This window comes from Labeo rohita, chromosome 5, assembly GCF_022985175.1.
Source record: "Labeo rohita strain BAU-BD-2019 chromosome 5, IGBB_LRoh.1.0, whole genome shotgun sequence".
In the NCBI taxonomy this organism is placed as follows: domain Eukaryota; kingdom Metazoa; phylum Chordata; class Actinopteri; order Cypriniformes; family Cyprinidae; genus Labeo; species Labeo rohita.
In genome coordinates, this window is record NC_066873.1 from 19940168 (window position 1) to 19967596 (window position 27429).

Here is a 27429-nt window from a genome sequence, read left to right on the forward strand (position 1 = left end):
CTGATCTTTAGATTCAAAAAGTTTTCTTATCTTATTCAGGTCAGTACTACATTTTGTATGATCCTTCTTATTTTGGTGAAACGATTAACATTTTACAGATTCTGCAAGGTGTATGTAAACTTTTGACTTTGTATGTAATGGGGGTATTGCCAAAATAGCAGTTAAGAGTCTTAACTCAATTATTGAGATCAATAATATCAAAAATTACAAGCAAACTGCATAAGTTGAGGTCTGCAATTTGATGAAATCCTTATTACAAAAAGTTCAAGTCAAAATGACAATGCAGACCGTAAATATTATTAGATCTCTTTAACAGTTTTTACTTGACAAAATCAATAATTAAGTGTTGTTTATCCAGATTTTTAGTTTAAAGAAGTAACAGATACTACAGTATGCTAGTGGTTGTCCAGGGAAAAGGGGCTGTTCCAATTCCAGCAGTTTTCATTGGCTGAGGAAAGGGGAGCGAAACTTCAGCGTTAACCGTTTGCTGCCCGACCTAAGCGGTGAGGTCAGGGGACGTTGCATGTTGAGTTCGTCCTTAGACCTGTCAGTTAGAGGATGAACCATGATTCTGCACTATGTTAGACCGGTGGTTTCCCTCATTCGGAGCAGGAGTGTAAATGCTGGAGTTTCCAGGTTATATCATGCGGACAAAGTGGCAACGGTGGGCTCGCAGCCCGACGTGCAGTCTCCGGTCTTTCAGGTAGGCCGCGAATGAAGCCTCGGACTCAAGTTAATGCAGCCAGCCGCAGTCATGCCTGTCGTGTCCTTGTGTACTACATGCAACACTGCTACAACCGGAAAATATATTGACCTTTTATTAGTTATACATGCCTGCATCAGTATTTACAAAGACGGTGAAATGAGATAAAAGGCTCAGATAAAATACACATACATTAGACGAGAAAACTTTAATTTGTACCCTGTCAATGCATCTTGAGACACTGGGCAAAATATGTCTCACAAGACGGTTTTTAAAACGGCTACAGTGACTTTTTACTGTAAGAAGCAAAAGGTTAATTTAAAATAAATAAATAAATAAATAAATTGTCAGGTGCCCCTGCTTTTTTCAAACACCGACTGATATTATGAAAACAATATCGAAGTCGATTCTCTTTTCATATTTCACCTGCTAAGAGTTTTCCAAGGTCACACAAGCTTAGCAAAGAAAATATTACTTTTCTTGGTACATGTTAAGTATACAGTATAAACAAATATTGTTCGTTTGTCGCCTCCATAACTGTCTAATGAGTCTGTTGACACTAGATTGAACCATATTTACGACTTTCATCATAGGCTAATTATTTATATAATACACTTTGAATATGGCTATTTTCCAATCAGAATTCTTTCATATTGTAGGAAAATTATGAGCGAATGCAAGTGCTGGTGAAGGAGTTGAAGGACAGAGCAGAGAAGATCAAACTTGGTGAGCAACTTCAAAGTATTTAATTTAATACCTAAACACAACGAATGAAGCCATTACATAAGGGTAAGTTGTGACAGCTTTAGTGTATTTCCTCACACTAATGTTTACACAACATTGCTGCTTTCAAAGGAGGTGGAGAAAAAGCAAGAAACCTACATACATCCAGAGGAAAGCTACTACCTCGAGAACGCATCGACAGACTGTTGGACCCTGGGTACAAACCAACTCACTTTTATAGACAAACAACTAAAATTTCATGATTGAAGTGTTGCTGTTTATTCACATTGAGCTTTTTGTGTGTGTGTGTGAATGCAGGTCTCCATTTCTTGAGTTCTCCCAGTTTGCTGCCTATCAGTTATATGGTAATGAGGAGGTTCCTGCCGGAGGCATAATCACTGGTATTGGTCGGGTATCAGGGTGAGCAGCATTCAATACTATCATGCATTGTTAAATCTGATAATAGCATGCAAGAGTTTGATTTATAACATCCTGCCTGTGTGCCTCACAGGGTGGAATGTATTATAGTCGCGAATGATGCTACTGTCAAAGGTGGAACCTATTATCCGGTTACTGTGAAGAAGCACTTGCGCGCCCAAGAGATTGCACAGCAAAACCATCTACCGTGCATTTATCTGGGTGAGTAATGTCAGAGGGTTCATATTCTGTGTAAAACAGCATTTTCCTACTAATGCTTTTATTTTATCTTTGATCTGTTTTCTTTAGTGGATTCTGGAGGAGCCAATTTACCCAGACAGGCAGATGTGTTCCCAGACAGAGATCACTTTGGACGTATCTTCTTCAACCAGGCCCGCCTTTCCTCGGAGGGCATTTCACAGGTCTTTTTTTGTTACGTGGAATTTTTATTTCATATACAGTTGAAGTCAGAAGTTTACATTCACCTTGCAGAATCTGCAAAATTTTACCAAAATAGGAGGGATCATACAAAATGCATGTTATTTTTTTTTTTTAGTACTGACATGAATAAGATATTTCACATAAAAGATGTTTACATATAATCCACAAGAGAAAATAATAGTTGACCCCCGTTCAAAAGTTTACATACACTTGATTCTTAATGCTGTGTTGTTACTTCAATGATCCACAGCTGTGTTTTATTAATTGTTCATGAGTCCCTTGTTTGTCCTGAACAGTTAAACCACCTGCTGTTTTTCAGAAAAATCCTTCAGGTCTCACAAATTCATTGTTTTTTCAGCATTTTCGTGTGTTTGAAGACTTTCCTACAATGAGTGTATGATTTTCAGTTCCATCTTTTGACACTGAGGACAACTGAGGGACTCATTGCAACTATTACGGAAGGTTCAAATGTTCACTGATGCGTCAGAAGGAAAAACGATGCCTGGGGTGTAAACTTTTGAATGGAATGAGGATGAAACAAAGGGGTGTAAACTTTTGAATGGGATGAAACAAAAAACAGAGCTGTGGATCATTCAGGTAACAAAACAGTATCAAGAGTCAAGTGTATGTAAACTTTTGAATGTGGTCATTTTTATAAATTCAACTATTATTTTCTCTTGTGGACTATATGTAAATGTGTAATGTCTTTTATGTAAAATATCTCATTCAGGTCAATATGTAATAAAAAATAGCATGCATTTTGTATGATCCTTATTATTTTGCTAAAATAAGTAACATTTTGCAGATTCTGCAAGGTGTATGTAAACTTTTGACCTTCAACTGTAGGCCAGTGGTTCTTAAAGGGGTAGTTCACCAAAAATTTAATTCTGTAATCAGTTACTCACCTTTAAGTTGTTCCGAACCCGTAAGACCTTCGTTCATCTTTGGGTTACAAATTAAAATATTTGTAAAGAAATTCGAGAGCTTTCTGACCCTGCATAGACAGCAATGCAACTACCACATTTAAAGCCCAGAAAGGTAGCAGGAATATCAATAAATAAAGTCCATGTGACATCAGTGGTTCAACCGTAATTCTGTGAAGCGATGAGAATACTTTTTGTGCTCACAGAAAACAAAAATAATGATTTTATTCTATATGACGCTCGTTCATGAGAGTACCACGACGGAAGATCACTTTTACCTGTTTTGTTTCAGATTGCTGTTGTGATGGGCTCCTGTACAGCAGGGGGTGCTTATGTGCCTGCGATGGCTGATGAGAGCATCATAGTACGCAAACAAGGGACCATTTTTCTGGGTGGACCACCGCTGGTATGTGTTAATGTCCTGAAAAGCATATTATGAGTATGACTCTGCTTACGTTTATCAATGGTAAATGTTCCACTGTGTATTCACCAGGTAAAAGCTGCTACGGGTGAAGAGGTGTCTGCTGAAGACCTGGGAGGTGCAGACCTTCACTGCAGGTTAGTGAAGAATCTGTGTGTTTACACAAACACTTGTTTTGAGCTTGAATGGACTAATATATTTTTCAACATTTGTCCCTTTTCAGAAAGTCAGGTGTAACTGATCATTATGCCCTGGATGATAATCACGCCCTTCATCTTGCACGGAAAGCCGTACGAAGCCTAAACTACAAGAAGAATCTTGATGTGAGGACATAACTGCTTTTGTCTCCTCAGAGATGCTTTATGATATGATGTGATGCTGATCTTCTTTCACTTGCACTCTGCTTATCAGGTCACTGTTGAACCTCCCGAGGCTCCTCTGTTTCCTGCTGATGAGCTTTATGGTATTGTGGGGGACAACCTCAAACGCAACTTTGACATTAAAGAGGTGATGGCCACAACTTGATCACAACAATACAATGCAATCGAAATGTTGCCTGAATAGACAACTTAAAGCCAATTTTGAATTTCAGGTTATCGCACGTATTGTCGATGGCAGTAAATTTGATGAATTCAAGGCGTTCTATGGAGACACACTCGTCACAGGTGGATGTTTTTAAATAAGCGTCTTTTGTGTTTGAATTTCAACATTGATTTCTTACAAGCGTTATTCTGGCTTCCTTCATTTGCTTTCTAGGTTTCGCACGGATATTTGGCTACCCTGTGGGAATCATTGGCAATAATGGTGTGCTGTTCTCAGAATCTGCAAAGAAGGTGAGCATCTCCTGATCGTTGTTTCTGACCTTTAATACCTCAAGTGCATCAGTCTAGTCAGCCAACTTCAAAGGAAAAGAGCAGTGTATAGAAATTGAGAAAATTCATGTACTCTTGAACCATGAATTTTCTGTGGAACCCAAATTATTGGATAGTAGCATCTTCCAGATTGCTCTTTTCATGCAGTCAAAGTGGATAAGACAATATGTACTTTCAAATGATTGCAAAAATCCCTAGAAACCTGTTTTCAGAATGTTTATTTTATTTTAATAGGGAACTCATTTCATTGAGCTTTGCTGTCAGAGAAACATTCCACTCCTCTTTCTTCAAAATATTACAGGTCAGTATGTATGCTTCATCTCAATAGTCAGGTTTCCATCCGAAGTTGTGAATTTAACTTATGCGCAAAATTAGAATATTGCATTAAACAATAAGAACTGTTTCCATCCAATGAGTCAAAGGCTTCCCGAGTCACTTCCTGATAAACTGGCACTAAATTTTACTAAGAAAAGTAGGAGAAGCCACTGAATATAATAATTTTCATATTTAAGAAATTACTTGCACCTCAGAGCAAGCAGATGAAACACAATAAATGTGGTCACTGCTTTCAGAGGCGGATGCCCGCCGTTTGGGAACGCAGTCTTGTAGGACAGTTCTAGGAGGCAGTTATACAGAAATACTTGTTCGGGCATTTAAGAATGACCAAAACAACTTTTCAGATGCTGTGCAATCAGTTCGCTTGGTTAGTCAAGTTATCCCATCCCACTGCACAAAGTCACATGAATTTTTTTGGTGTGTGTGAAGGAATTTATTTGCAAAATGTGTTTCCATCTCCCATTATTTGCATTAACCCTTTTTCGCACAATTTAAAACCCACCTCAAGTGAGCGTAAGAACTTCTTCTCAGACTTTTTTTCAGAATTTTGGCATTTCCATCACTTGTTTCTGATGCGATTACTTTAAAATGTGCTTAAAAAAGTGATGGAAACATAGCTACTGTGTACATTAAGTATTACCTTCAATTTGCTCTGATACTGAAAGAGTCCGCAGAGATCCTATGTGAAAATACCACTGCCATTAACATCATGATGTTGCTGTCCCTCTGTTTGTCAGGCTTCATGGTTGGCAGGGAGTATGAGGCTGGGGGTATTGCTAAAGATGGAGCTAAAATGGTGACCGCTGTGGCCTGTGCCAATGTGCCTAAAATTACCGTCATCATTGGAGGATCGTATGGTGCTGGGAACTATGGCATGTGCGGAAGAGCCTATGGGTGAGCTTTATTATTAGTGAAAAGACCTGCTCAAAGGTATGACACTAAAAACATGGTGACTGAACAGCACAGGATAAACTGACTGTGTGTGCGCACCTCACAGCCCCAGGTTCCTGTATATGTGGCCTAATTCCCGCATCTCTGTGATGGGAGGGGAGCAGGCAGCCACAGTGCTGGCCACCATAACTAAGGATCAGAAAGCCAGGGAAGGAAAACAGGTAAGAAATGAAATACAGAGCAGTTGTATTAAAATGATCAATATTATCATAGCTTGATGGGGAAAATATAGTTTATGTATCTCATACAACTTCTTAGGTAGCATATAACTTACTCAGGTAACATATTTTTGGTTATTTTCCAGTTTACAGCAGAACAGGAAGCTGCAATGAAAGAGCCCATTATCAAACGCTTTGAGGAAGAGGGAAACCCATATTATTCCAGTGCGAGGTAAATAGTTGTTTAAATTGTGTCCTACATGTATTTTGCGTTTTACATAGATTTTTTGATTCTTTCTTTTAATGTGTAATACACTACTGTTTTTATATTATTTGGGGTAAGATATTATGATTTTGAAAGAAGTCTGTTATGCTCACCAACATTTTAGATTTCATAAAGTTCATCTGTATTTTAAAATGTCATTTATTGTTGTGTTGGCAAAGCTGAATTGTCTTCAGTGTTGCATGCATTTATAAATCATTCTGATATTCTGATTTGGTGATTGGTGATTTTTGGTGATTTGGCTGAATTAAAGCATTTATTTCTTTCACCAAAAAAAAAAAAAATCTTACTGTTCCCAAACTTTTGAACAGTACATGATGTGTTACATTACCAGGGCATATGCATATGTTTTTCCTACTACTCCTATCCCTGTGCAATGTCAGATTTTCACTTTTGTTGCATTTCCTTCTACTACTTAGATTGTGGGACGATGGGATCATTGACCCCGCCGACACTCGCCTTGTCCTGGGTTTGAGTCTGAGTGCTGCTCTCAACGCCCCCACACAGAAAACACGCTTCGGTGTCTTTAGAATGTAAATCTGGTTTTGTAAAGAGTAGAAATTTTAAATTACATCAATTTCCTCTGTCTTTAAGGCAGTACACACTAACTTTATATGCTTGTTTTGTCTTTGTATGTTTGAAAACAACAGTAAAATCTGTAAAGCCAGTCACTGAGTGTTGTGTCTCATAAGTTGTTTTGTGCCTTTCATACAGACATAGACAGTAAATCATCATAAAATGTTGTCTGGTGTAAGAACATAAATGTAAACATCTTAAGTTCTTAAAGGCATTGTAAACATGTTTTTTTTTTTTTTTTAACAAACCATGGTTCTGTACCATATGATTGTACATATATGAATGCACTACTCAAATACTAAAAACACTTGAATCTCCATTTTCCTAATGTGGGACAAACTGGCTCGCAATGTGTTTCCATGATTCAATCCACACTAATAATAATTCAAAAAAGGTATTGTTCATTTAGATATATCACTATTATTTAACACATTATTTAAGTTGAACAAAAACAAATCATTCATTCGTGTTTTCATTTTAGATGAGGTTTTTGTATTTATGTATTTTTGTCATTTGTTTTTGCTCTTAAATGTTTGTTATTTGTAACCCTGGACCACAAAACCAGTCATAAGTAGCACGGTTGTATTTGTAGCAATAGCCAACATTGTATGGGTCAAAATGGGTCAATCTTTCTTTTATGCCAAAAATCATCAGGATATTAAGTAAAGATCATGTTCCATTAAAATATTTTGTAAATTTCCTACCATAAATATATCAAAACCTATTTTTTGATTAGTAATATGCATTGATAAGAACTTAATTTGAACAAATTTAAAGGCAGTTTTCTCAATATTTTTACTTATTTATTTGCATCCTCAGATTCTAGATTTTCGAATAGTTGTATCTCGGTCAAATGTCCTATCCTAACAAACCATACATCAATGGAAAGCTTATATATTATGTATAAATCTCAATTACAAATTGACCCTATATGACTGGTTTTGTGGTCTAGGGTCACATTTGTTTTCATTTTAATAATTATGTACTTCAACTTATTTTATTTAAGTTAGCTGCCAGGGAAACATTTCTAATTTTTGTTTTTCTTTTAATGTTTCTGTTTTATTTCAGCTTTATTTAATTAACTTTTAATATATTTTGTTTTTATTCTAGTTAACACCACCGGATGAGACTTACATATTAATCTATAGAAATTAGAAGAATGTTTATTTGTTTAGAAAAATATACAGCGATCCACTTTGGTTACTCCGTTTGAGTTTACAAAAGGACATTGCAGATGGAGATTATATCATGACTGAACACTAACTTTGTGTACAGAGACAAAATGATCATATCCAGACAGTACGAGAAACCGCAAATGTGTTGTGTTTGATACATTTACCTGAAAAGAAAGAAAAAAAAAACGTGAGATATTGGTTTGGAGTCTCTTGTTGTATTTTTAGCTTCAATATTTTGAATGTAACTCACAGAAATCTCATTAGCCTGTAGACTGCTCTCTGTGTGCTCCAACTCTGAAACAAACAATATTGACATCAGTGACACTCAAAGGCAAAGTGAATGGAAAATAACATGTAGTTTCAGACTCACCTGTGTCTGCAACTGCTTCAAATTTATCAGCATCGTCTGATGTGCCCTTTTCTATTTTCAGCCTTTTGACTTGAAATATGAAATATGAATGTAAAGGCATTATCATAACAAAGACAGACAGGCATTAGGATGCTTGTGTTTACATACTTACTGTTGTAACTGTGAATGGAGACTGTGAAAATTTTCATGTTATCTGGGAAGCGGATAATAAACTCTTGTGGAAACATGCCAGTTGAAATCCAAAACGTCTCTGTTTTTCTATAGAAACAATACATCAGTTACAGCAAAACATATTTATTTAGCCTTTAAACAACATTAGCAAGGTTAGCTGACTCTTCTAGCTTTTTGCAATCTACAGACCCGTCGATAATGTTCTCCGGTGGGTGATTCTCGTCGCTCGATGTAGCCAGCACAACCTGTGCTCCGTACGAACTTAAAGCAGCGTCCAGCATTGTGAATTTTAGATATTTACATGTAAAAATATGGCTGAGGCAGGATTTTTCACGGGGAGTCAATCTGAGTTGCTAAGCAACAGGTAAGCCCGATGTGTCGCAGCCGACTCGTTTTCGCGATTCGGTTCATTTGAACAGTTCGTTTCAAAGAGCCGGTTCTGGATATTCTGTTTTCAACGACGTAGTTACTTGTTCATCGCATTATCCATGACAGCTGTGAAATGCATGTCTGTTTATTCTAATTCCATCCGTGTAACCGTGTTTAGCCCATAAATAAACATTAAGTAACTTAGAAATGTAATATCGCATTTGACTGCACAAGTGTAAAATGCTATTTTATGAAAACAAACTGTTTCGTACGCGTTTATATATTACTATCAAGCAGTAAAAATACAGTATTTAATTTGTTAACGGTTCTGAAAGAAACGGTTGTTCGAATCCTGAACGAATCGAACACACGTTTTTAGATTCGTTTGTTGAAAAGATTCGACTCAAAAGTACAATTCATTCACAATCGGGCATCGTTAGAGTCGCATGATTTGAGCGTCATCAGCAGCTGGCGTACATCAGTGGCGCACGTTGCACTTGGGAAATATTGTGCTATACGGTTTTAATGTAAAATTGCAATGGCAAATGGTGCCGAAGATGTCATATTTTGTCGTGGGACGGGTCAAGTGAGTGTTAAACTATTTTAAATGAGATTCAACGGTGTTAAATTTAGTTAACTGGCTTGTTTTTTGAGAGTCGAAAAAAATAGCTGATTTGTTTTTGCTCGTTAGCTAGCACTTTGTTGCATGTAAAGTCCAACATTTGTAGTTTGTCATACTTTTGCTTTGTGGTTTTGGTCTTTAAGTCAGTTGGAGTGACAACGTATGAGAAATATGTTGCATAAAGCATCCAGTATAGTTCATTGGTCAGTGATCTATTTCCTGTTTTTAGAGTGATGATTCTGACATTTGGGATGATACCGCTTTAATTAAAGCATACGATAAAGCGGTTGCGTCGTTCAAGGTAATAACACTTACAGAGATGCAATCGTACGGATACATTGCATTCCGTTGCTTCTTCAGTAACCATAATGTCTTTTTCTTCCTTTGCTTCTCCTCATTTTTCCACCAGAATGCATTGAAAGGAGAGGATAATGTGACGCCACACAAGAAAGATGATAACCCTGGGAAGAAACGGAAAAACAACAAAAAGAGTAAAAGCAGAAAAAGATGTAACGCAGCACCTGATAAAGAGGTAATCATGAAAACTGTCAGACGGTGCTTGAGTGTTCAAATAATGCAGGTCAATAATCTGAAATGTGTTATACAGTGGCAAGTCGGAGACTCCTGTTATGCATTCTGGTCTGAAGATGGCAACTTGTATGCTGCTACGATTTCCTCAATCGACCAGGAGAAAGGCACCTGTGTGGTCTATTATACTGAATATGGTAATGAGGAAGAGCAGAACCTCAGTGACCTTCTGACAGAGGCTTCAGATGTGGATGAAGACACTAAGAAAACGGCAGATGTATGTATAATGGGACACTGCCTTTAATTAGACACTGTAGTGATTTAAGGGTTTTAGTTAATAGGTTATCCAAAGATAGAAAATTCACAGAAATGTATTTACCCTCAGGCCATCCAAGATGTGGATGAGTTTTGTTTCTTCATTCTGAACTGATTTGGAGAAATTCAGCATTACATCACTTTCTCACCAATAGAGTGTTTCAACATGTGATCCATCGGTCATATTGGTGGCACTAAACATTAATGCCACTAAACTGAATGATATTTGTATGTTTGACTGATTATTGCTGGTAAAAATGGTCGGTTATCGTCATGTTTTGGGCTGTGCTAATCGGTCGGACCAGGAAAAACATTTGGAGTATAGACTATAGAAGAGTGCACAAAACTCTCTGAGGAACAAAAGCCGTGGTTGGCCAAACCGAACCAGGATTTGTTTTTATCATTTCCAGTCAGGCAGGTGAAATATTAGGCTAATATCTTTATAAATACTGCTCGTACATATCATTGCCACCTGTTGACTTTAGTTTGTCAAACTATTGCGCACTTTCATGCTTACTAACTCTTTCTTTATATGATTTTGCAGCTTCCACATTTTTTTCTGTGACTTAGACAGCATATTGAAGAACAATGTATTCATGAGCACATTAACCATGCAATCCATTCTGCTGTTTACATTTGAGTATTTAGAATATGGCCGTGCCTACGGGTAACTGACCAAACCATGACGTAAGACTCTATGAATCCTCTGCAGTGAATGGTTGCGGTCAGAATAAGAGTTCAAACAGCTGATGAAAACACCACAATAATCCACAACATGACTCTAGTCCATTAATTAATATCTTGAAGCGAGGAGTGGCATGTTTGTACGAAACAACTTCTTCATTTAGGGCCTGGTTTCACAGACAGGGCTTAGGTTAAGCCAGGATTGGGCAATAGTTCTATTAGAACATTTAAGTCGTTTTTAGAAATATACTTTAGATAAAAACATTACTGGTGTGCATCTTCAGACCTAACAATGAATGCATTTTAGTCTGGGACTAGGTTTAAGCCTTGTCTATGAAACCGGGGGTTAGTGTTTTAACTTTTAACCATCGCTTCTGGCCAAACCCATAGTCTATAGTATTTGTTTAGAATGGTTTTTGTCTGTAAGCGACGCTTGTTCTGTGCATATTTCTCTCCTTATTCAGGTGACAACTTTTCACTGGAGAAAGCTAAATTATGGACAGAGGACATGTATTTGAATGATGGATTTACTACAAACATGCAGCTTTTTACAAAAAAGCAAAGTAATAATTGATAGACTGCAGTCATGTTGTGGGTTATTGTGATGTTTTATAAGCTGTTTGAACTCTGACGGCACCCATTCACTGCAGAGGATCTATTAATGAGCATACATCTTGAATGGTCTGAGAGGGAGTACATTTTCAGCAAATTTCATTTTTTTTGGATGAACCATTCCTTTAATAATGCAGTTGTATAATGTTGTCCATTTGTCTAATTGTAGATCAAAGAGGCTTCGTCCTCGACAGAGGAGAGTGATCGATCTTTCACCCCACAGCAGTCCGGTCATCAGAAGCACAAATCTAAAGGCAGATCTCCCATGGGGCCTCCATCATGGGTTCCTGGTTTCCCACCTGGACCCCCACCAGGACCTCACTTCCAAAAGGTGAACATTGAACATATTTGACATTATTTCTTCTTGCTCTGAAAGGCAGCATTTAGAATTGCAAAATGATTGATTGGCCTCAGATAAGCAGGTTTTATATTGCATCACACAAAATACTAAAACCATGTTCTCTCCAGATGGATGGCAGACGATCAGAAGGTCCTGGACCTTTCCTCCCTGGTTGGCCTCCTATGATTCCACCTGGTCTCCCGGTAAGATGCAGCTGGAAATTTCTAAATGCATTTTTACACAAAAAGTGATTCAGCAAAGGCATTTACAAAGCACATACAGCTTTTTATGTGGGCAAATTAACTGAAATATGAATTTATGGATGGTCTAGATGATCCCACCACCTCCACCAATGAGTCCTGACTCTCTAGAGGATGACGAGGCTTTGGGCAGTATGCTTATTTCCTGGTACATGAGTGGCTATCACACAGGATACTATTTGGTACAGTTTTACTATTTGGTACTTCTTGCAATTCACAAGTGTCTTTTTGTGCACCTCGTTGTTTTTTGAATCAAAACTAAAACTCTTGTCTCGTTTATAGGGTTTAAAACAAGGTCGTAGAGAGGCTGCAGCATCTGCAGCATCCAAGAAGTCACATCGGAAATAAAGACCCAGTGGTTGGTTTCTTTTAGCCTTAGAGTGTTGGTAAATTTTTACCTTTTATAAATTGTTTACTTGTTCAAAATTCTAGTTTAGGTTTACTGAATTACTTTTTTTTTTTTCCTCCCCATACAGAGCGGAATATGTATGTGATGCTGCAGCAGGCTTGCTTTACATTTCTATTTTGTATTGTTTGTAAATAAATGAATTAAAAGTAATTGTGCTCTTTTCCAAAGCGAGTTTGTGTTTGCACTTTTTTTCTTTTTTTTTTAATTATTAAAAAATCACTTCAATAGAGACCACCTACAAATGTGACCCTGGACCACAAAACCCACCCACCAACAAAAAGCACATCCCAAAGACATCATACATGACAGAAAATGTTCGAAAAGGAGTGGGATGAAGCTAAAGCTTGTTTTTCCCCACCCCCTATACAATTCCAAAACGTTCCAGTATGTCTTTTAATATATTATACCGATATCTTTATAAGAGAACAATTTCACAAAAAACTTAAACACCAACTAAATAGTTATTTTCCAAAACAACCAGTCAACCTCTAATCACCCGTCCTCATACAATCCACATTTTAACCCCCGTAACCCTCACAGTCACCTCTGTATATCCACATATCCTTTTAGTAACATGTTTTTATACGTTTTAAACTGTTTAATGTTTATACAATGTTTTAACACACGTTCCAAACCATTACACAGCCGCACCCCACAGACAGAGATACATACTTTTTAAGGTTGTTCTTATATTAATGGTTTTAAAGTTTAACTCTTCCCTCCAATTATACCCACCCTGCCTTTCCAGAAACATGTGTAAGTTTCCCAGAAGTAACATATTTCTTGCTTTGAACATAACTTGTGATTTAACCAAATCAATAAACTTAAATATATTTGACTTTAAAAATAATACATTTGTCTGTTCCAGATATCCCACATTATTAATAATTCTGATTGCTCTCTTTTGTAATATACATATCTATTGTAAATTGCTTTGGTAGGTGTTTCCCCAGGTCTCTACACAGTTACTCAAATACGATAATATAAATGTATTATACAGAATATGCATTGATTTATTGTCCATAATATGTCTTGCTTTATTCAGAATAGCTATAGTCTTAGCCAATTTTGCTTTAACATACTTTATTTGAGGTTTCCAACATAACTAAATCTAAAGTTACGCCAAGAAACTTATTTTCATATACTCTTTCTATATTTATATTATCAATTTTCAATTCTACTTGAGGGTTTGTTATATATTTTCCAAATAACATAATCTTTATTTTACTTATATTTAATGGCAATTTATTTACATCAAGTCAGTGTTTTAATTTATTCATTTCTATTGTTATCACCTTCAAAAGCTGTTGTAAGTTATCACCGGAACAGAAAATATTTGTATCATCTGCAAAAAAAATACATTTTTATATATTTGTTACTTTACACATATCATTAATACACATTATAAACCGTTTTGGACCTAAGACCGATCCTTGTGGTACACCACAAGTTATGTTCATATAAATAAATTTAAATAAATAACTTGCATTAAATCAGGATAAAGTAACGAAAAAGCAAGATTTTTGTTTTGTTTTGCTATTTATGTTTTATTATGTTTCATTGTGGCATTAATCACATCACATTTGCACTTTAATTACATTTAATTGCACTCCCCAACAATTACACATACACATACATTTCATGTACATTTATTTTACGTGTTGACCTTAATAAAATTTAAATAAAAATTATCTAAAAAATGATCATTAATAAATTATAGTTATCAAATGCTGGTTACTTATTGCACTTTAATTACATTTAATTGTACCCCCTCAACAATTACGCATACACATACATTTCATGTATATTTAATTTATGTGTTGACGTAAATCAAATTTCACTAAAAATGATGTAAGAATGATCATTAATAAAATATAGTTATCAAATGCTGGTTACTTATTGCATAGAACAATTACGTTTGCATATCTCAAGTCATATACTACATAGAAGACATTAGAAAATGTCAGAAGCATCTTTCAGAAATGAAATATAAACAAAAGAAGTGCGCTCAATAAACTAAAGCCATACATTTTCCTCTTAAAATAGAGCATTTAAAATCAGATCAATACTGATATAAAGAAAATATATACATAAGTTTAAAATGGCTCAAGAATAAAAATAGTAAAAAACACATTTGAATCACAAATAGTTAAATGTAACTTCTTGTGAAATTGATTTTTCTTTACATGATGTGGTAGATCAGGCCATTAGGCTCCAAAAATGTCTTCATGGTATCTTTTCTCGGACTGTCAAAAAAAAAAAAAGATGATGACATGAGTTCACTGGTCACACGGCAGTTCATATAAATAAAACAACGAATCTAAATGCATGTTGAGAGCTCACCTTCAATCTCTCCAAATATTCTCCTGCTTCTGTGATGGTCATGCCTATTTTACTTGCCAGGATGTCTTGCAAAGCGGACGTGACATCTCGGGCCATGTTCATGCCACCGCAGATGTACAGATGACCTGCGTTCTTGTGTAGAATCTCTATGGCTTTTTCAGACAGATGCTCCCTCAAGACATCCTGCACGTACATCTGCTCCAAACAACACAAGCTTACAGTTACAGACTGAAGACACATAATAGAGTAATCTGTCATGAATTTGTGAATTTTTAACAGCATTATGCTTTATTATGATTTTTAAATCAGTTTAATATGTGGAATGCACGAATATACTCGAAGAGAATGGAGGAATCGCTGAAGGTTCTGCAGCCCTAGATCTCTGTATAAATGCGTCTGTATTATTTCTAGTATAGAAAAGCATGAACAGAACTTTTGAGACGTACCTTTTGTTTGCCAGGCTGGCGAGAGTAAGCTGTATGGACATTTCCCAGAATGCCATCAAGTCTCAACTTCAGTGTTTCTACTTTATACAGATGGTCTGTTTGTGAATCACGACACCCAAATAGCAGTGTCATAGGACTAATTTGCAGACCTAGAAATGAGTCAGTTAAGAAACTATTTAGGACAAAAACTTTGACAGGAGAAACAAGAACTAAAGCTAGTTAAAAAAAAATGCAGGTAAAACCTCACTGTATTTTAAGACATTATCAAAAGCTCTTGTATCTGAACTTAACAATTAAATGACATTGCATAGATTACCTGTCATTTTCACGTCATGGACACGCTGTTGCCAGAAGCTGCGGAAGGGAGCAATACCACTGCCAGCTCCTATCAGAATAACTGGAGTGCTGGGGTCTTCTGGGAGATGGAATCCACCCGAGCTGAAATAGTGAAATAGTGTCATTAAAATATAGAATACACAATACTAAAATGCATTTATGAGTATTTAAAGGGATAGTTCACCCAGAAATGAAAATTCTCTTAATTAATTAATTACTCACCCTCATGCCTTTGTTAATCTTTGGAACACAGTTTGGGTTATTTATCATATTTTTGATGAAATCTAAAAGCTTTCTGACCCTGCATAGACAGCAACACAACGATCACGTTCAAAACCCAAAAAGGTAGTAAGGACCAGAGGTTGCGCTAGACTCCTAACATTGTCCAAAAAATTCCGTCAATGACAAAGAATTTTCGGTTAACGCAACCTCTGGTGAGGACATTGATAAAATAGTCCATGTGACATCGGTGGTTCAACCTTAATTTTATGAAGCTATGAGAATGCACGTTGAAGACTGGTACGGAGTAGAAGAAATTGTTGAATTAAGTTGTTATTTGTGTTTTCTTTGCGCACAAAAATAGTCTCGTAGCTTTTATAATATTAAGGTTGAATCACTGAAGTCACATGGACTATTTTAACAATGTCCTTACTACATTTCTGGGCCTTGAACGTGTCAGTTGTGCTGCTGTTTATGCAGGGTTAGGAAGCTTTCAGATGTCATCAAAAATATCTTAATTTGTGTTCCGAAGATGAACGAAGGTCTAACGTGTTTGGAACGACGTGGGTGAGTAATTAATGACAGAAAATTCATTTTTGGGTGAACTATCCCAATGAGATTTTCATATTCAGCTTCAGTACCGGTGAACAAAGCAGGGAATTGTATGTCCTCTTTTGATGGTGTTAAGCCATGTGCTGCAGGTTCCAAAATGCATTGGGCCCTTTCCATCTACAATAAAACAGAACAGAGCATTATCCTCATATATGGTGAACCATGGCTTTTAATTATATAACCGTCTAATGTCTTTGTTTTGTATGTTTGTTATATATTTAGTGTCATACCCTGGGTGTGGTACTCCACCACAGATAGAGTGAGGTGTAGTTCATTCGGATGACGGTCCAATGAGGAGCTGACCGAGTACAGACGGGGCTTCATCAGAGGAAGCTGGCTGAGAAGGAAGGCGGCAGGGACCTTCAGAGATTTAAATTCTTCGAGCACCTCCAAGAAGGTGGGTCTGTAGAAATCTTTCCATGTAGAGTATTCCTGGAAATCCTATGGAAATTAAATGGAGGAATGCTGTAAACCCATCCACTGGAAAAATGTGTACAAGAATATAAATAAGTGTTCTTATAAAGGACAGGTGCAATGCAATTACCGATGCAAGTGCTTCGAGTCGTTTGCGATCCTCTTCTTGACCCGCCACCTTAGAGAGTTTGCGCAGCAGGCTTTGCGAAGGTGGAGTTGTGACATCAATGAAGTATGTAAGAGCCTGGGTCAGCGTGCAAGCAGGGATACGTTCATCTGCCTGCCATTTCTTTTCCTCTAAAAGACACCACAGAAAAGATCCATGAAATAAGCTTGGATATACTTCTATACAGTGCATTATAACTGTCAATAGTGATAGTTACCTTGGCTAGACTCTGAAAGGGACTCCAGGTGAAAGCTCTGGTTAAGAGGAGGGGCATCTGGAAGATGCTTCAAAATACTGTCCACCAGCTCTGGAGAATTTTCTGGAAAAATCCCCACATGATCTCCAGGAGCAAAGTTCAAGGCATCTGTGTTTCCATCTGTCTTCAACTCAACCAAGATGGTAGAACGACTGTAAAAGGAATAGACGAGTTAAAAAAACAGCACTGTTAAAAACATTTACAAGTTTGTAAGGTAGTGAAGTTGTGTAACGAAGCGGAGATGAGACGAGGATCTATGTGCAAGAGTTTATTGTACATCCAAAGAAAACAACAAATTATCCAGAACGGGGAACCCTTAGAATCCAGGCAAGAACAGGGAGCAACCATCACAGACATTAAACAACTGACCAAATACAGGGGAAAGACAAGGACTATTTATACACAGGGTGAGGTAATGATCTAATTGGTAACCGGGGTAACTGATGAGGGAGTGGGTGTGGTTCAATGAAGATCCATGGCAACAAACAAGGGAACAGAGGTACAGGGAAGCAGGGAACAATAAGACACAAAAACTACAAAATAAAAGTCCTTAAACACGAATACAGAAGACAAAGACCAGGCACATGACATAACCCCCCCTCAAAAGAGTGGCTTCCAGACGCTCCAAACAGAAATACCAGTCCAGGAAGGGGAGGAGCTCAGGCAGAACTGGGGAAGGGATGGAGGGCCAGGTCCATGTAAGGGGAGATAAACAAGGGACTGAAGCAGAGCAAGAGGCCAGGGTGGAGTCGGCCAGATGGGAGGAGCTGAGGACCACCAGATCATGAGAGAAGACCTCCACGGCGGAGCAGGCGGTACCCAGCAGGGCGGAGCAGGAGGCTCAGGAGCCCTCCAGGGCGGAGCCGGAGGCAGAGCAGGTGGCGCCCCTCCAGGGCGGAGCCGGAGGCAGAACAGGTGGCACTAGAGCCCTCCAGGGCGGAGCCGGAGGCAGAACAGACGGCGCTACAGCCCTCCAGGTCGGAGCCGGAGGCAGAGCCAGCGACACTAGAGCCCCCAAGGGCAGAGCCGGAGGCACAACAGCCCTCCCAGGCGGAACAGGAGGCGGAACAGGAGGCGGAGCAGGAGGCGGAGCAGGAGGCGGAGCAGCCCTGCGGGGCGGAACAGGAATCTGCATCACGCTCTGGGACCTGGGGAGAGCAGGGACAGAGGAGGCAGACAGAATAGAGGGAGAAGGCGCAGCAGCCCTCCAGGGCGGAACAGGAGGCGGAGCAACCCTCCGGGCGGAACAGGAGGCGGAGCAGCCCTCCCGGGCGGAACAGGAAGCGGAGCAGCCCTCCGGGCGGAACAGGAAGCGGAGCAGCCCTCCGGGCGGAACAGGAAGCGGAGCAGCCCTCCGGGCGGAACAGGAGGCGGAGCAGCCCTCCGGGCGGAACAGGAGGCGGAGCAGCCCTCCGGGCGGAACAGGAGGCGGAGCAGCCCTCCCGGGCGGAACAGGAGGCTGCGTCATCGACTGGGACCTGGGGAGAACAGTGACAGAGGATGTAGACAGGGAAAAGGGAGAAGCAGAGAGTTTGGTGGTTAACGCCCCCTCCGTAAGAGGTTCTACGGCTGGCGCCGACACCTCTGGAGGCATTGGCGCAGCTTCTCCGACGGGGAAGGCCTCTGGAGCAGACTTGAGACCAGACGGGGCCTCTGGGGCAGACTTGAGACCAGACGAGAGCTCTGGTGCAGGCTTGTGATCAGACGAGAGCTCAGAGGCTGACCTGTGAACAGGCGTGACCTCAGGAGCACAGTGTGTAGCCCACACACACCACATGGCCACTGCCATTAAGGGAAGAGCAGCAGCGATAACGTCACTTGGCTTGTGAAGATCTGCTGTAACGTGGCTTGACTCGGGAACAACATGGCTTGACTCGGGAACAACATGGCTTGACTCGGGAACAACATGGCTTGACTCGGGAACAACATTGACTTGGCTTGACTCGTGGGGAACAGCTGCTGTAGCTTGACTCGGCCCTGTAGCTTGACTTGAATCAGGGGTAGCTGCCGCAACAAGAGGGAGCGCCATCTTAGCTGTCCGTACAGCCATTAGGGGTGAGTCCAACACGTGGGTCATCATGTGGCGTGACTTGGAGACAGCGACCATCTTGTGGACTGGCTTTGGCGTGGCGGCCATCTTTGCGACAGGCTCTGGCGTGGCGGCCATCTTTGCGACAGGCTCTGGCGTGGCGGCCATCTTTGCGACAGGCTCTGGCGTGGCGGCCATCTTTGCGACAGGCTCTGGCGTGGCGGCCATCTTTGCGACAGGCTCTGGCGTGGCGGCCATCTTTGCGACAGGCTCTGGCGTGGCGGCCATCTTTGCGACTGGCTCTGGCGTGGCGGCCATCTTTGCGACTGGCTCTGGCGTGGCGGCCATCTTTGCGACAGGCTCTGGCGTGGCGGCCATCTTTGCGACAGGCTCTGGCGTGGCGGCCATCTTTGCGACAGGCTCTGGCGTGGCGGCCATCTTTGCGACAGGCTCTGGCGTGGCGGCCATCTTTTGCCATCGACAGGCTCTGGCGTGGCGGCCATCTTTGCGACAGGCTCTGGCGTGGCGGCCATCTTGTGCAGTGGGTCTGGGCTGGCGGCCATCTTGCAAGGAGACTCAGGAGTGGCGACCATGCTGTGAATTACCCTCTCTACTTCCTTAACAGAAAAAGGGGATTCACAGAACAGCAAAACAAAGTCTATATACTGTGACAGGGTCCAGCTGGGGTCCTCATCCGGTAAGTTTAAACTAACCTCTGGATCGAGTCCACTCCAGAAACAGTCCTTTATTTTGGTGTCATCTCCAGGCACTAGCTGGCTGTAATAAAGGAACTCCTCCACATAATATTCGATCGGTCGGCCGTTTTGAAAAATTGAGCAAAGAGTGCTCAGAGGGTCGCGATAAACTCCTGCTAGATCCATAGTTGGTCAGTTGTTCTGTAACGAAGCGGAGATGAGACGAGGATCTATGTGCAAGAGTTTATTGTACATCCAAAGAAAACAACAAATTATCCAGAACGGGGAACCCTTAGAATCCAGGCAAGAACAGGGAGCAACCATCACAGACATTAAACAACTGACCAAATACAGGGGAAAGACAAGGACTATTTATACACAGGGTGAGGTAATGATCTAATTGGTAACCGGGGTAACTGATGAGGGAGTGGGTGTGGTTCAATGAAGATCCATGGCAACAAACAAGGGAACAGAGGTACAGGGAAGCAGGGAACAATAAGACACAAAAACTACAAAATAAAAGTCCTTAAACACGAATACAGAAGACAAAGACCAGGCACATGACAAGTTGCAGAATCAAACCTTGACTGAGCGCTTTGCAGTTTCTGCCTTCTTTTCAGCGTCATAGGAAACACAGTTTTAGAGTGGAGAGCAGACAGTGCTGTGAACACATGCATATAAATACTGTAAAATCATGTTGAAACTTTGTGATTGTCGACTGAATTATTAGGATTTTGATAAGTGTACCTGTAACTCGCTCCAGGGTGCAACTGTCATGCTGCACTCTGTATCTCTGTGGGTCCCAGTCGTCCAACTGTTGCTCAACAGCTTTTAGCTGTGTTTTAATGGAAAACGCCTCACACGCATCCTTGAAATAAAAACACAGATGTGTCATTAATAGTAGTAGTAGATATTATCCAAGCACCAGGGTAATTATTGAATCCTCACCAACCTTAAAAGCAGTGCATGCCCAGGCAGAGAAAGCCTCGTCCTGCCCATTAAGTTCATCTCCCTCCCCTGTGGCAGTCAGACGTTTGGCCCCCAGCTCAGCTAGCTTGTCATCCACAGCATGGGCAAAGGCACAGAATTGTGGGTACACACGTGAGCCAAGGCCAAACACACCGTACCTGTAGTGAAAAGAGCAAGTCAGGGCTTCTGTGCTACAAATGCATATTTACAGGTGATGATAGTGAAAATCTTTGCAGTGCTATAGGCTACAGACCTAAAAGTGTTTTTCAGGCTTTGCAAGCTGAAAAGCTGCTTCCTGAAGGTCTGAGGGAAAGAAAATATTAATGTAAAAAAAGTGTAGAATTTGCAATGAAACAAAATCAATTTGAATTCCTCTGGAAATTATTTTACACACTACTGTTCAAATGTTTAGGGTCAGTAAAAAATTTTAAAATGTTAAAAAATGTTGTCAATAATAACGTTTCTTTAGCACCAAGTCAGCATATTAGAATGATTTTTGAAGAATTTGCATCACAGGAATTACATTTTTAAATGTATTAAAACCGTTATTTTAAACTGTAATAATAATAATTCACAATATTACGGATTTTACTGTATTTTTTATTAAATAAATGCAACCTTGCTGAGCATAAGAGATTTCAAAAATCTTACTGAAAAAAAAATCTTAGCAGCCCCAAACTTTTGAATGGTAGAGTATTGATTTTATATATTCATATATTATATATAACTATTAGCAATATTATCCCCATACCACTCCATTTCCTGGGCTTTCTCCATTGCCGAAGGTACTGGTGACCACCATCAGAAGGCTCTCTGTCTCAAGCTCAGTGAAATCATAGTCCTCCATGCATACCAGCTATATTAGGAAACAAGAATAAATGTTGTTCACGCACTGATCTGGCATTATTCCAATATTTGAAAATCATTTTTTAAAAACAGCATTTCTTACCCTGGATTCAAAGGCACGGTTGAGCATGTTGTTGAGTTTTTTGGCAAATGTCAGTGATTTTCCTGTTTCTGTGGCATAGAGAACAGTGCAGCGCACCCTCTTGGCCATGACTGCTTTAATGAGTATTTGAGAAAAAAACACCGCTCTAAAAAGAAAGAACACAAATATTTTTGTGTAAATGCCAATGATAGTTGGCATGAATGTAGTACAGTGTTGTTTTGCTTGGCAAAGCTGCTGGTCTGTACCTCATGAGTCCCCGGAAGCTGACCTTGCGCCTCCAAAGTCCTTTCTTCTCATCTTTCCACTTGTGTGTTAGCCATGCATCAGCCTTAAAAAACAACATATATTTACACCACATTTACGCTGCTAATCTAAAAGTTTTCTTTATAAACACAGGCTATCTGTCTGATGATTGATTTTAAAGATTGATACCTGGTAATAGAAAAAGGGAGAAAGGATGTAGTTGAGCATCTCCTGATGGTACACAGAGGTGAGGGAGCCAGACATGGGAGGGACCAACCACACCCAATCAGCTGGACAGCCTCCACGCAGACGGACTTCTGTCTCCAAGTGCTGCATGAAGGACTCACTTGCTGAATGGTGGTCTGTGATGGTGACTTTGTGTTTCTGCAAAGCAATAACAACATTTTTCAATCAATCCATTTTGCTACACCCACTTCTGAAACCCATATCAGATTTAAATTTTCACCACTTCTGGCATGAGTGCAAAGTTTCAAGCATTTTCAAGCATGTTTAGGCCCTCAAAAATGTGATTCATTTTGGAGAAGAAGAAAAGAAGAATCTGAGCACCACCGGTGAGATTGCAGGATCTTGAATCAATTGCATATCAATATTATGCACAAAACAGGATAAAAATTGAAGGACGGCTTACCTGGTAGCTATGAATCACTGCAACATTGATAGCCACGAGTGCCTGGTCTTTCCACAGTGAAGACAGCTTGCGTGTCTCTAAACCCATTAGCTGGCCAACGCGCTACAGGACATATAAGCAAAACATCAGTATCAAAAGTATCAGGATGTGCTAAGCTATTGTCATAAGACAGTGAATCAGAACTACCTCCAAAACATTGTAGCGCTGGACGTCACAGAAGTCCCTCACTCCAATCTCTGTACCCATGTACCAGCCATTGAAAGGACATGCTGTGAATTCCAGACCACCGATTTCCAAAAGCATGTTGGCCACTGCAGGAATTGCATACCACTTGAGGTTTAGATCTTTGAACCATTCATACCTGAACAAAAGCAGAGCATAACACAAGTCTGATTAGAGACACAAAGGGCTTTAGATTACACTGAATGAATTTGGAGTTGATCTGTGTAAACCTCTAGGAGGAGTTTGTTTAAATACAGCAAAATTGTAAATAACAGTCTTCCTGTTGGGTTTCGGACTTCAAACCTGAGGACTTTTTTGTAGGTATTGGTGTGTTACATGTGTCTACCGAATTTCATACATGTGTGTGAGATGTAGCTCGAGGGGCACTTTGTTGAAATTTTACAGTTTGCACTAAGCCATTTTGACACACCCACTTCTGAAACCCATATCAGATGTAAATCTTCACCACTTTGGTGCGTGCGCAGTTTCATGAGTTTTGAGCATGTTTAGTCCCTCAAAAATGTGATTCATTATAGAGAAGAAGAAACTGAGAAATTCCAATAGCACCAATCAGGTCATAAACATATTTTTTTCTAAAACCTCTGGGATATAGCTTTACAAAAATCATGTTACCTCAAAAAAATTATCCAAATCACTTACTCTGGGTGCTCTATTGGGACCTCCAGGATCAGTTCTGGAGGAACATCGAAAACTTCAGGGTCTTCTCCATTCGCCTGCAGGACCAGTGGAAGCACATCAAAGCGACCATACTTTGGTTTCCATCCCAGCTGAATACACATCTATAAAAATAGTACAAATAAAGAAATTCCACCAGTTATCATATGAATATTTCTTAATAAAAGCAAAGATTTGGTTGGCAGATACAATTTATTTTATTTATTTATTTATTTTTATTATTTAAAAAGGTAAGACATTGTGTAAAACAGTGGACATGGCTTTTGTTTTGGTTACCTGTGTAAACTCCACACTCGCTGGGTCCCCAATTACACTGCCATCCTCCATCTGATAGCCAGCGTACTTTATAAGCTGACCATTCCACACACGGAAATCATGATCTCCGTCTGTTCTTTGAGGAAACACAGTGATGGCAGACCTGGAAAAACCAAAAGCAAAATTTAAAAGTTCTCAATTAAAATCAAAGGCATTCTGTCATATTAAATGGTACATTTGACTTGGATAAAAGGAGTTAATATTGATGGTACCACATAAAGCATATATTTAGCTCGCCAAAATTCTTTGATGTTTAATTGTCTTAGTTATACAAAATAGTCTTTCCAGTAGTTAAATATATAAATTCTACAATTTGAACTAATTATACATTGATAGATTTTTGTAGCTTTCATAGCACATTATAAGTTTTAAGTCATGTGTTGTTTTGAGTTGTTTAATTCATCTTTAAAATAACCGCAATTTATTTATTTATAAACAAAATGACTAAATTAATACGTGAAATTACCTAAAACGTATTTATTTGTTAATGTACCTGTCGTACATTAACATGTTTCCTAAAACTGCACCGGTTAGACTGCTAACTTGAACTGATTGTTTGCTGAGGACTGGCGAGATCGCTATTTATGGTTTAATATTACCAGCTGCCCAAAAACGGATTAGTAACATACATCTAATAAACAATGGCTGCAATTAACATATGTAGTTTTTTTTTCTTCCCTTTTCGACATTTCTGTAATGTTGTCTTTTAAAAATCTCTGAAATGTTCTGGAAATGTTAGAAATTTGTTTTTAATTTGTTTTTTTATTTGTTTATTCTTTTGTACTTTGTTCCTTTAAGACTTTTTGCCGCGACAAATCGGACACACAATAACAGAGGCTACTAGTCATAGAACTGCTAATGACTATTGCAATTAATTCAACTTACCTCATGTTCCCTCCATTGGTGGCATACTTAATATGAGTACACAAGGCATGAAACATGTCCTTTGCGGTCTTGCACTGACGCTCGTCGAAAAGCTGTGGAAGAGACTTGTGTTATTATAAACGCCTACTGATGTTGAAGTGCTAGCCATAATCTGCACGAAAAATATCAAACCTGTAAATTGGCCCATTGGATCCTGCCAATGCACCTCGGCGCGTTTCTCCAAGCCTGTTTGGCCCCAAAAGTGAGCTCATCTGTAGTGAGTGTGTAGGAACCAGTCAGGGTGATCTCCAGTGTGACCCTGTCAATCCGAGCCTTGTGCTCCGTTGGATTGGGGCTGCGCAGAAGGTATGAATAAGTTATTCACCTTGAAAAGCAAACCAAGTGTAACATTCCCATCCCTATTTTTCAAGATGAATGAATTTACAAGATGAATGAATTTTAACTTCAGTCAACTCAAAAAAGTTTCTTTAACTTGAAATGTTAAATTATACTAAGTGACAACTTAGATATTTGAGTTGAATCAACTTAAAATTTTAAGGCAGCTGGGTTACTTACCCATCTGTTAAGTTTAGCAAACACAAATATCTAAGTTGTTTCTTAGTACAACTTAACATTTCAAGTTGACTAAACTTATTTTAGTTGACTGAACTTAAAATTTTAAGGCAGCAGTGTAACAAATTATTTTAAGCTGACTTAGCAAATTGTGTTTTTTATTTTTTCAGTGTACAATGTCTGCAGCACATTGTTTTTGGGAGCACTGTGAGCTATAATAACAGAAACTGTTACGTAAAATACAGTATGCTGCATCTGTCATGAGCTTTACAATGCGGTTTCCAGTTTTCAAAAGATAACTGATGTCTGCTCAACAAATTGCTACTGCCTGACAGATCAAATAATGTTTCCGCATTCTTATTTGTTATGAAACCATAACAAAACTCTCATAAAAAATTAGATGCAGTTTATAGGAAATCCACCTCTCCATCCACAGAATTTTTTAATCTTATAATACGCATGCGTGATGACATAAGCCTATCAAGAGTGTTTAACCGTTTTTAGTCAGACTAATATGTTAAATTTAGCATTTTAAGTCTGACCTATAATATCATTCATTACTTTATTAGAATACTATTGCCATTAAAATCATCTATATTTTGTACAATGCTCCTACATTTTGAGTGAATTGTAGTACTGGTCAACAAAATCCACTGCCTGGGTGAGGATGTCATCTGAGGAAGATTTGACTTTGGGTTGTCCACGTATCAGAGTTTTAGGATTCATGATGGAGCCTTCACAAGTTTTTGAATTGCAGGGTGTATTCTGAAGAGGGGGAAATTAAAATTTATTTGAAGCAAACTTTAGCTCTAGAAGTAGCCAGAAACATCTTAATTTCTAGTTGATATTGTAACATTCACATATTGTTCTCATCAATACAAAACTGTTACAAACGTAGTTATTTCGATTACAATTTCCAGATACCTTAACTGCTTTGTGATGCAGCGTATCCTGGTGGGTCGAACCATCCTTGTAGTTTCGCAAGGCAACAGCAAATGGACATCGAAGTGGTCGTTCAACTGACCTTTCCACTGCCGGCTGGAGTTAAAGAATAAATCTGTTTATCAAACTGAAGTACACAATAAATATCTAATAAATAGCAAAATATAAGATTGATTACTAACCTTGGTGTGCACAGTAGAGCTGTCCTTTAAAATGGTTGTAGTTTGGGCTTGTTTTCCCATCCTGCTAAAAATAAAAAATATTATTGCAGCCAAATTTACTGTACGATTTTCAATTACAGCGTTTCTATAAACTGACATCAAAAATGATGCAGTGTAAATAAGATAAAGAGGAAAGACATGATGAAAGCAATAAATAAATAAAACAATCTAGAATAATGCAAAAGAGTATTTACCTTTTTCAAGTGTACAATTTCTGTCTCAGTAGGCTACCTAAACAGCAGTGTCACTCTGGTTCATATCCTGGTCATTTGTTTTTAACATCCTTTTATATAGTCTAGTTAATGATGCCCTGGGCGGATCATTGTTTCTCATGACTGCTGGGTGTGAGCTTTAATGGAATCCATGTCAACCAAAAGCACCTGTAACTGCATTCCTTGATGCTGAAAGGAAAGGACCACACAATGCTGAAAAGTTCCTTCATTGTAAGCATTATCATTTAAATAAAATTCTTTTCCTTTTTCCTCAGTGATACACTACATTAGCTAGCCTAAGCAACTAGCTTAATTATACCTTTGTTCTTTTTTAACCTGTTAGCATTCTACTGTACCATCTGCGGTGCACTTAAATTTTACTATGCTAGTATTAAAACA

The 27429-nt window shown here is 39.0% G+C and overlaps 4 protein-coding genes across 6 annotated transcripts; 2 read left to right on the forward strand and 2 right to left on the reverse strand.

Annotated features, from left to right (window-relative positions):
* The first annotated feature begins 463 nt into the window (after positions 1-463).
* On the forward strand, positions 464-6899 carry mccc2 (methylcrotonyl-CoA carboxylase subunit 2). Its single transcript, XM_051110744.1, has 17 exons — positions 464-703; positions 1363-1429; positions 1559-1643; positions 1745-1846; positions 1938-2065; positions 2153-2265; positions 3500-3613; positions 3701-3765; positions 3852-3951; positions 4040-4135; positions 4221-4293; positions 4385-4461; positions 4735-4801; positions 5574-5730; positions 5834-5948; positions 6092-6177; positions 6648-6899. Exons 1-17 carry the CDS (start codon positions 566-568, stop codon positions 6763-6765), a joined length of 1701 nt encoding a protein of 566 aa, XP_050966701.1. The 5' UTR covers positions 464-565; the 3' UTR covers positions 6766-6899.
* Positions 6900-7947: 1048 nt separating this feature from the next.
* On the reverse strand, positions 7948-8898 carry hspb11 (heat shock protein, alpha-crystallin-related, b11). Its single transcript, XM_051110745.1, has 5 exons — positions 8710-8898; positions 8501-8607; positions 8350-8418; positions 8230-8273; positions 7948-8143 (listed from the first exon to the last, which is right to left on the reverse strand). Exons 1-5 carry the CDS (start codon positions 8799-8801, stop codon positions 8051-8053), a joined length of 405 nt encoding a protein of 134 aa, XP_050966702.1. The 5' UTR covers positions 8802-8898; the 3' UTR covers positions 7948-8050.
* A 432-nt stretch (positions 8899-9330) lies between these two features.
* On the forward strand, positions 9331-12837 carry smn1 (survival of motor neuron 1, telomeric). Of its 3 annotated transcripts, none has more exons than XM_051108914.1 (9): positions 9331-9475; positions 9741-9812; positions 9921-10043; positions 10119-10316; positions 11820-11981; positions 12119-12193; positions 12322-12432; positions 12533-12608; positions 12727-12837. In XM_051108914.1, the coding sequence occupies exons 1-8, from the start codon at positions 9428-9430 to the stop codon at positions 12596-12598; spliced, it is 855 nt and encodes a 284-aa protein (XP_050964871.1). In that variant the 5' UTR covers positions 9331-9427; the 3' UTR covers positions 12599-12608; positions 12727-12837. The 3 variants fall into 3 exon arrangements, with proteins under 3 accessions (XP_050964871.1, XP_050964872.1, XP_050964873.1); XM_051108915.1 differs by having other exon boundaries at positions 12533-12636; positions 12727-12826; XM_051108916.1 differs by having other exon boundaries at positions 12533-12632; positions 12727-12823.
* Positions 12838-14260: 1423 nt separating this feature from the next.
* Positions 14261-27055, reverse strand: nos2a (nitric oxide synthase 2a, inducible). The gene is made up of 26 exons (XM_051111196.1): positions 27013-27055; positions 26780-26843; positions 26580-26693; positions 26272-26420; positions 25275-25437; positions 25104-25195; positions 24180-24321; positions 23868-24007; positions 23172-23346; positions 22986-23087; positions 22526-22720; positions 22339-22421; positions 22094-22238; positions 21896-22000; positions 21398-21447; positions 21128-21302; positions 20923-21043; positions 20758-20836; positions 17413-17603; positions 17160-17326; positions 16846-17056; positions 16645-16732; positions 15765-15886; positions 15449-15597; positions 15003-15197; positions 14261-14905 (listed from the first exon to the last, which is right to left on the reverse strand). The coding sequence occupies exons 2-26, from the start codon at positions 26837-26839 to the stop codon at positions 14867-14869; spliced, it is 3252 nt and encodes a 1083-aa protein (XP_050967153.1). The 5' UTR covers positions 26840-26843; positions 27013-27055; the 3' UTR covers positions 14261-14866.
* Between the last annotated feature and the right edge of the window lie 374 nt (positions 27056-27429).

Excerpts from the sequence above, each read along its gene's own strand:
- nos2a (XM_051111196.1), bottom strand. The coding sequence starts at position 26,839 with ATGGGAAAACAAGCCCAAACTACAACCATTTTAAAGGACAGCTCTACT. Across the intron at positions 24,322-25,103 it reads ACCAATGGAGGGAACATGAG|GTCTGCCATCACTGTGTTTC; the intron begins GTAAGTTGAATT and ends TGGTTTTTCCAG. Across the intron at positions 16,733-16,845 it reads GGTGGAGTACCACACCCAGG|ATGGAAAGGGCCCAATGCAT; the intron begins GTATGACACTAA and ends GTTTTATTGTAG.
- smn1 (XM_051108914.1), top strand. The coding sequence starts at position 9,428 with ATGGCAAATGGTGCCGAAGATGTCATATTTTGTCGTGGGACGGGTCAA. Across the intron at positions 9,476-9,740 it reads TTTGTCGTGGGACGGGTCAA|AGTGATGATTCTGACATTTG; the intron begins GTGAGTGTTAAA and ends TCCTGTTTTTAG. Across the intron at positions 12,433-12,532 it reads ATCACACAGGATACTATTTG|GGTTTAAAACAAGGTCGTAG; the intron begins GTACAGTTTTAC and ends TCTCGTTTATAG.
- hspb11 (XM_051110745.1), bottom strand. The coding sequence starts at position 8,801 with ATGCTGGACGCTGCTTTAAGTTCGTACGGAGCACAGGTTGTGCTGGCT. Across the intron at positions 8,608-8,709 it reads CCGGAGAACATTATCGACGG|AAAAACAGAGACGTTTTGGA; the intron begins GTCTGTAGATTG and ends TTGTTTCTATAG. Across the intron at positions 8,274-8,349 it reads TGAAGCAGTTGCAGACACAG|AGTTGGAGCACACAGAGAGC; the intron begins GTGAGTCTGAAA and ends TGTTTGTTTCAG.
- mccc2 (XM_051110744.1), top strand. The coding sequence starts at position 566 with ATGATTCTGCACTATGTTAGACCGGTGGTTTCCCTCATTCGGAGCAGG. Across the intron at positions 2,266-3,499 it reads CCTCGGAGGGCATTTCACAG|ATTGCTGTTGTGATGGGCTC; the intron begins GTCTTTTTTTGT and ends GTTTTGTTTCAG. Across the intron at positions 6,178-6,647 it reads CCATATTATTCCAGTGCGAG|ATTGTGGGACGATGGGATCA; the intron begins GTAAATAGTTGT and ends TCTACTACTTAG.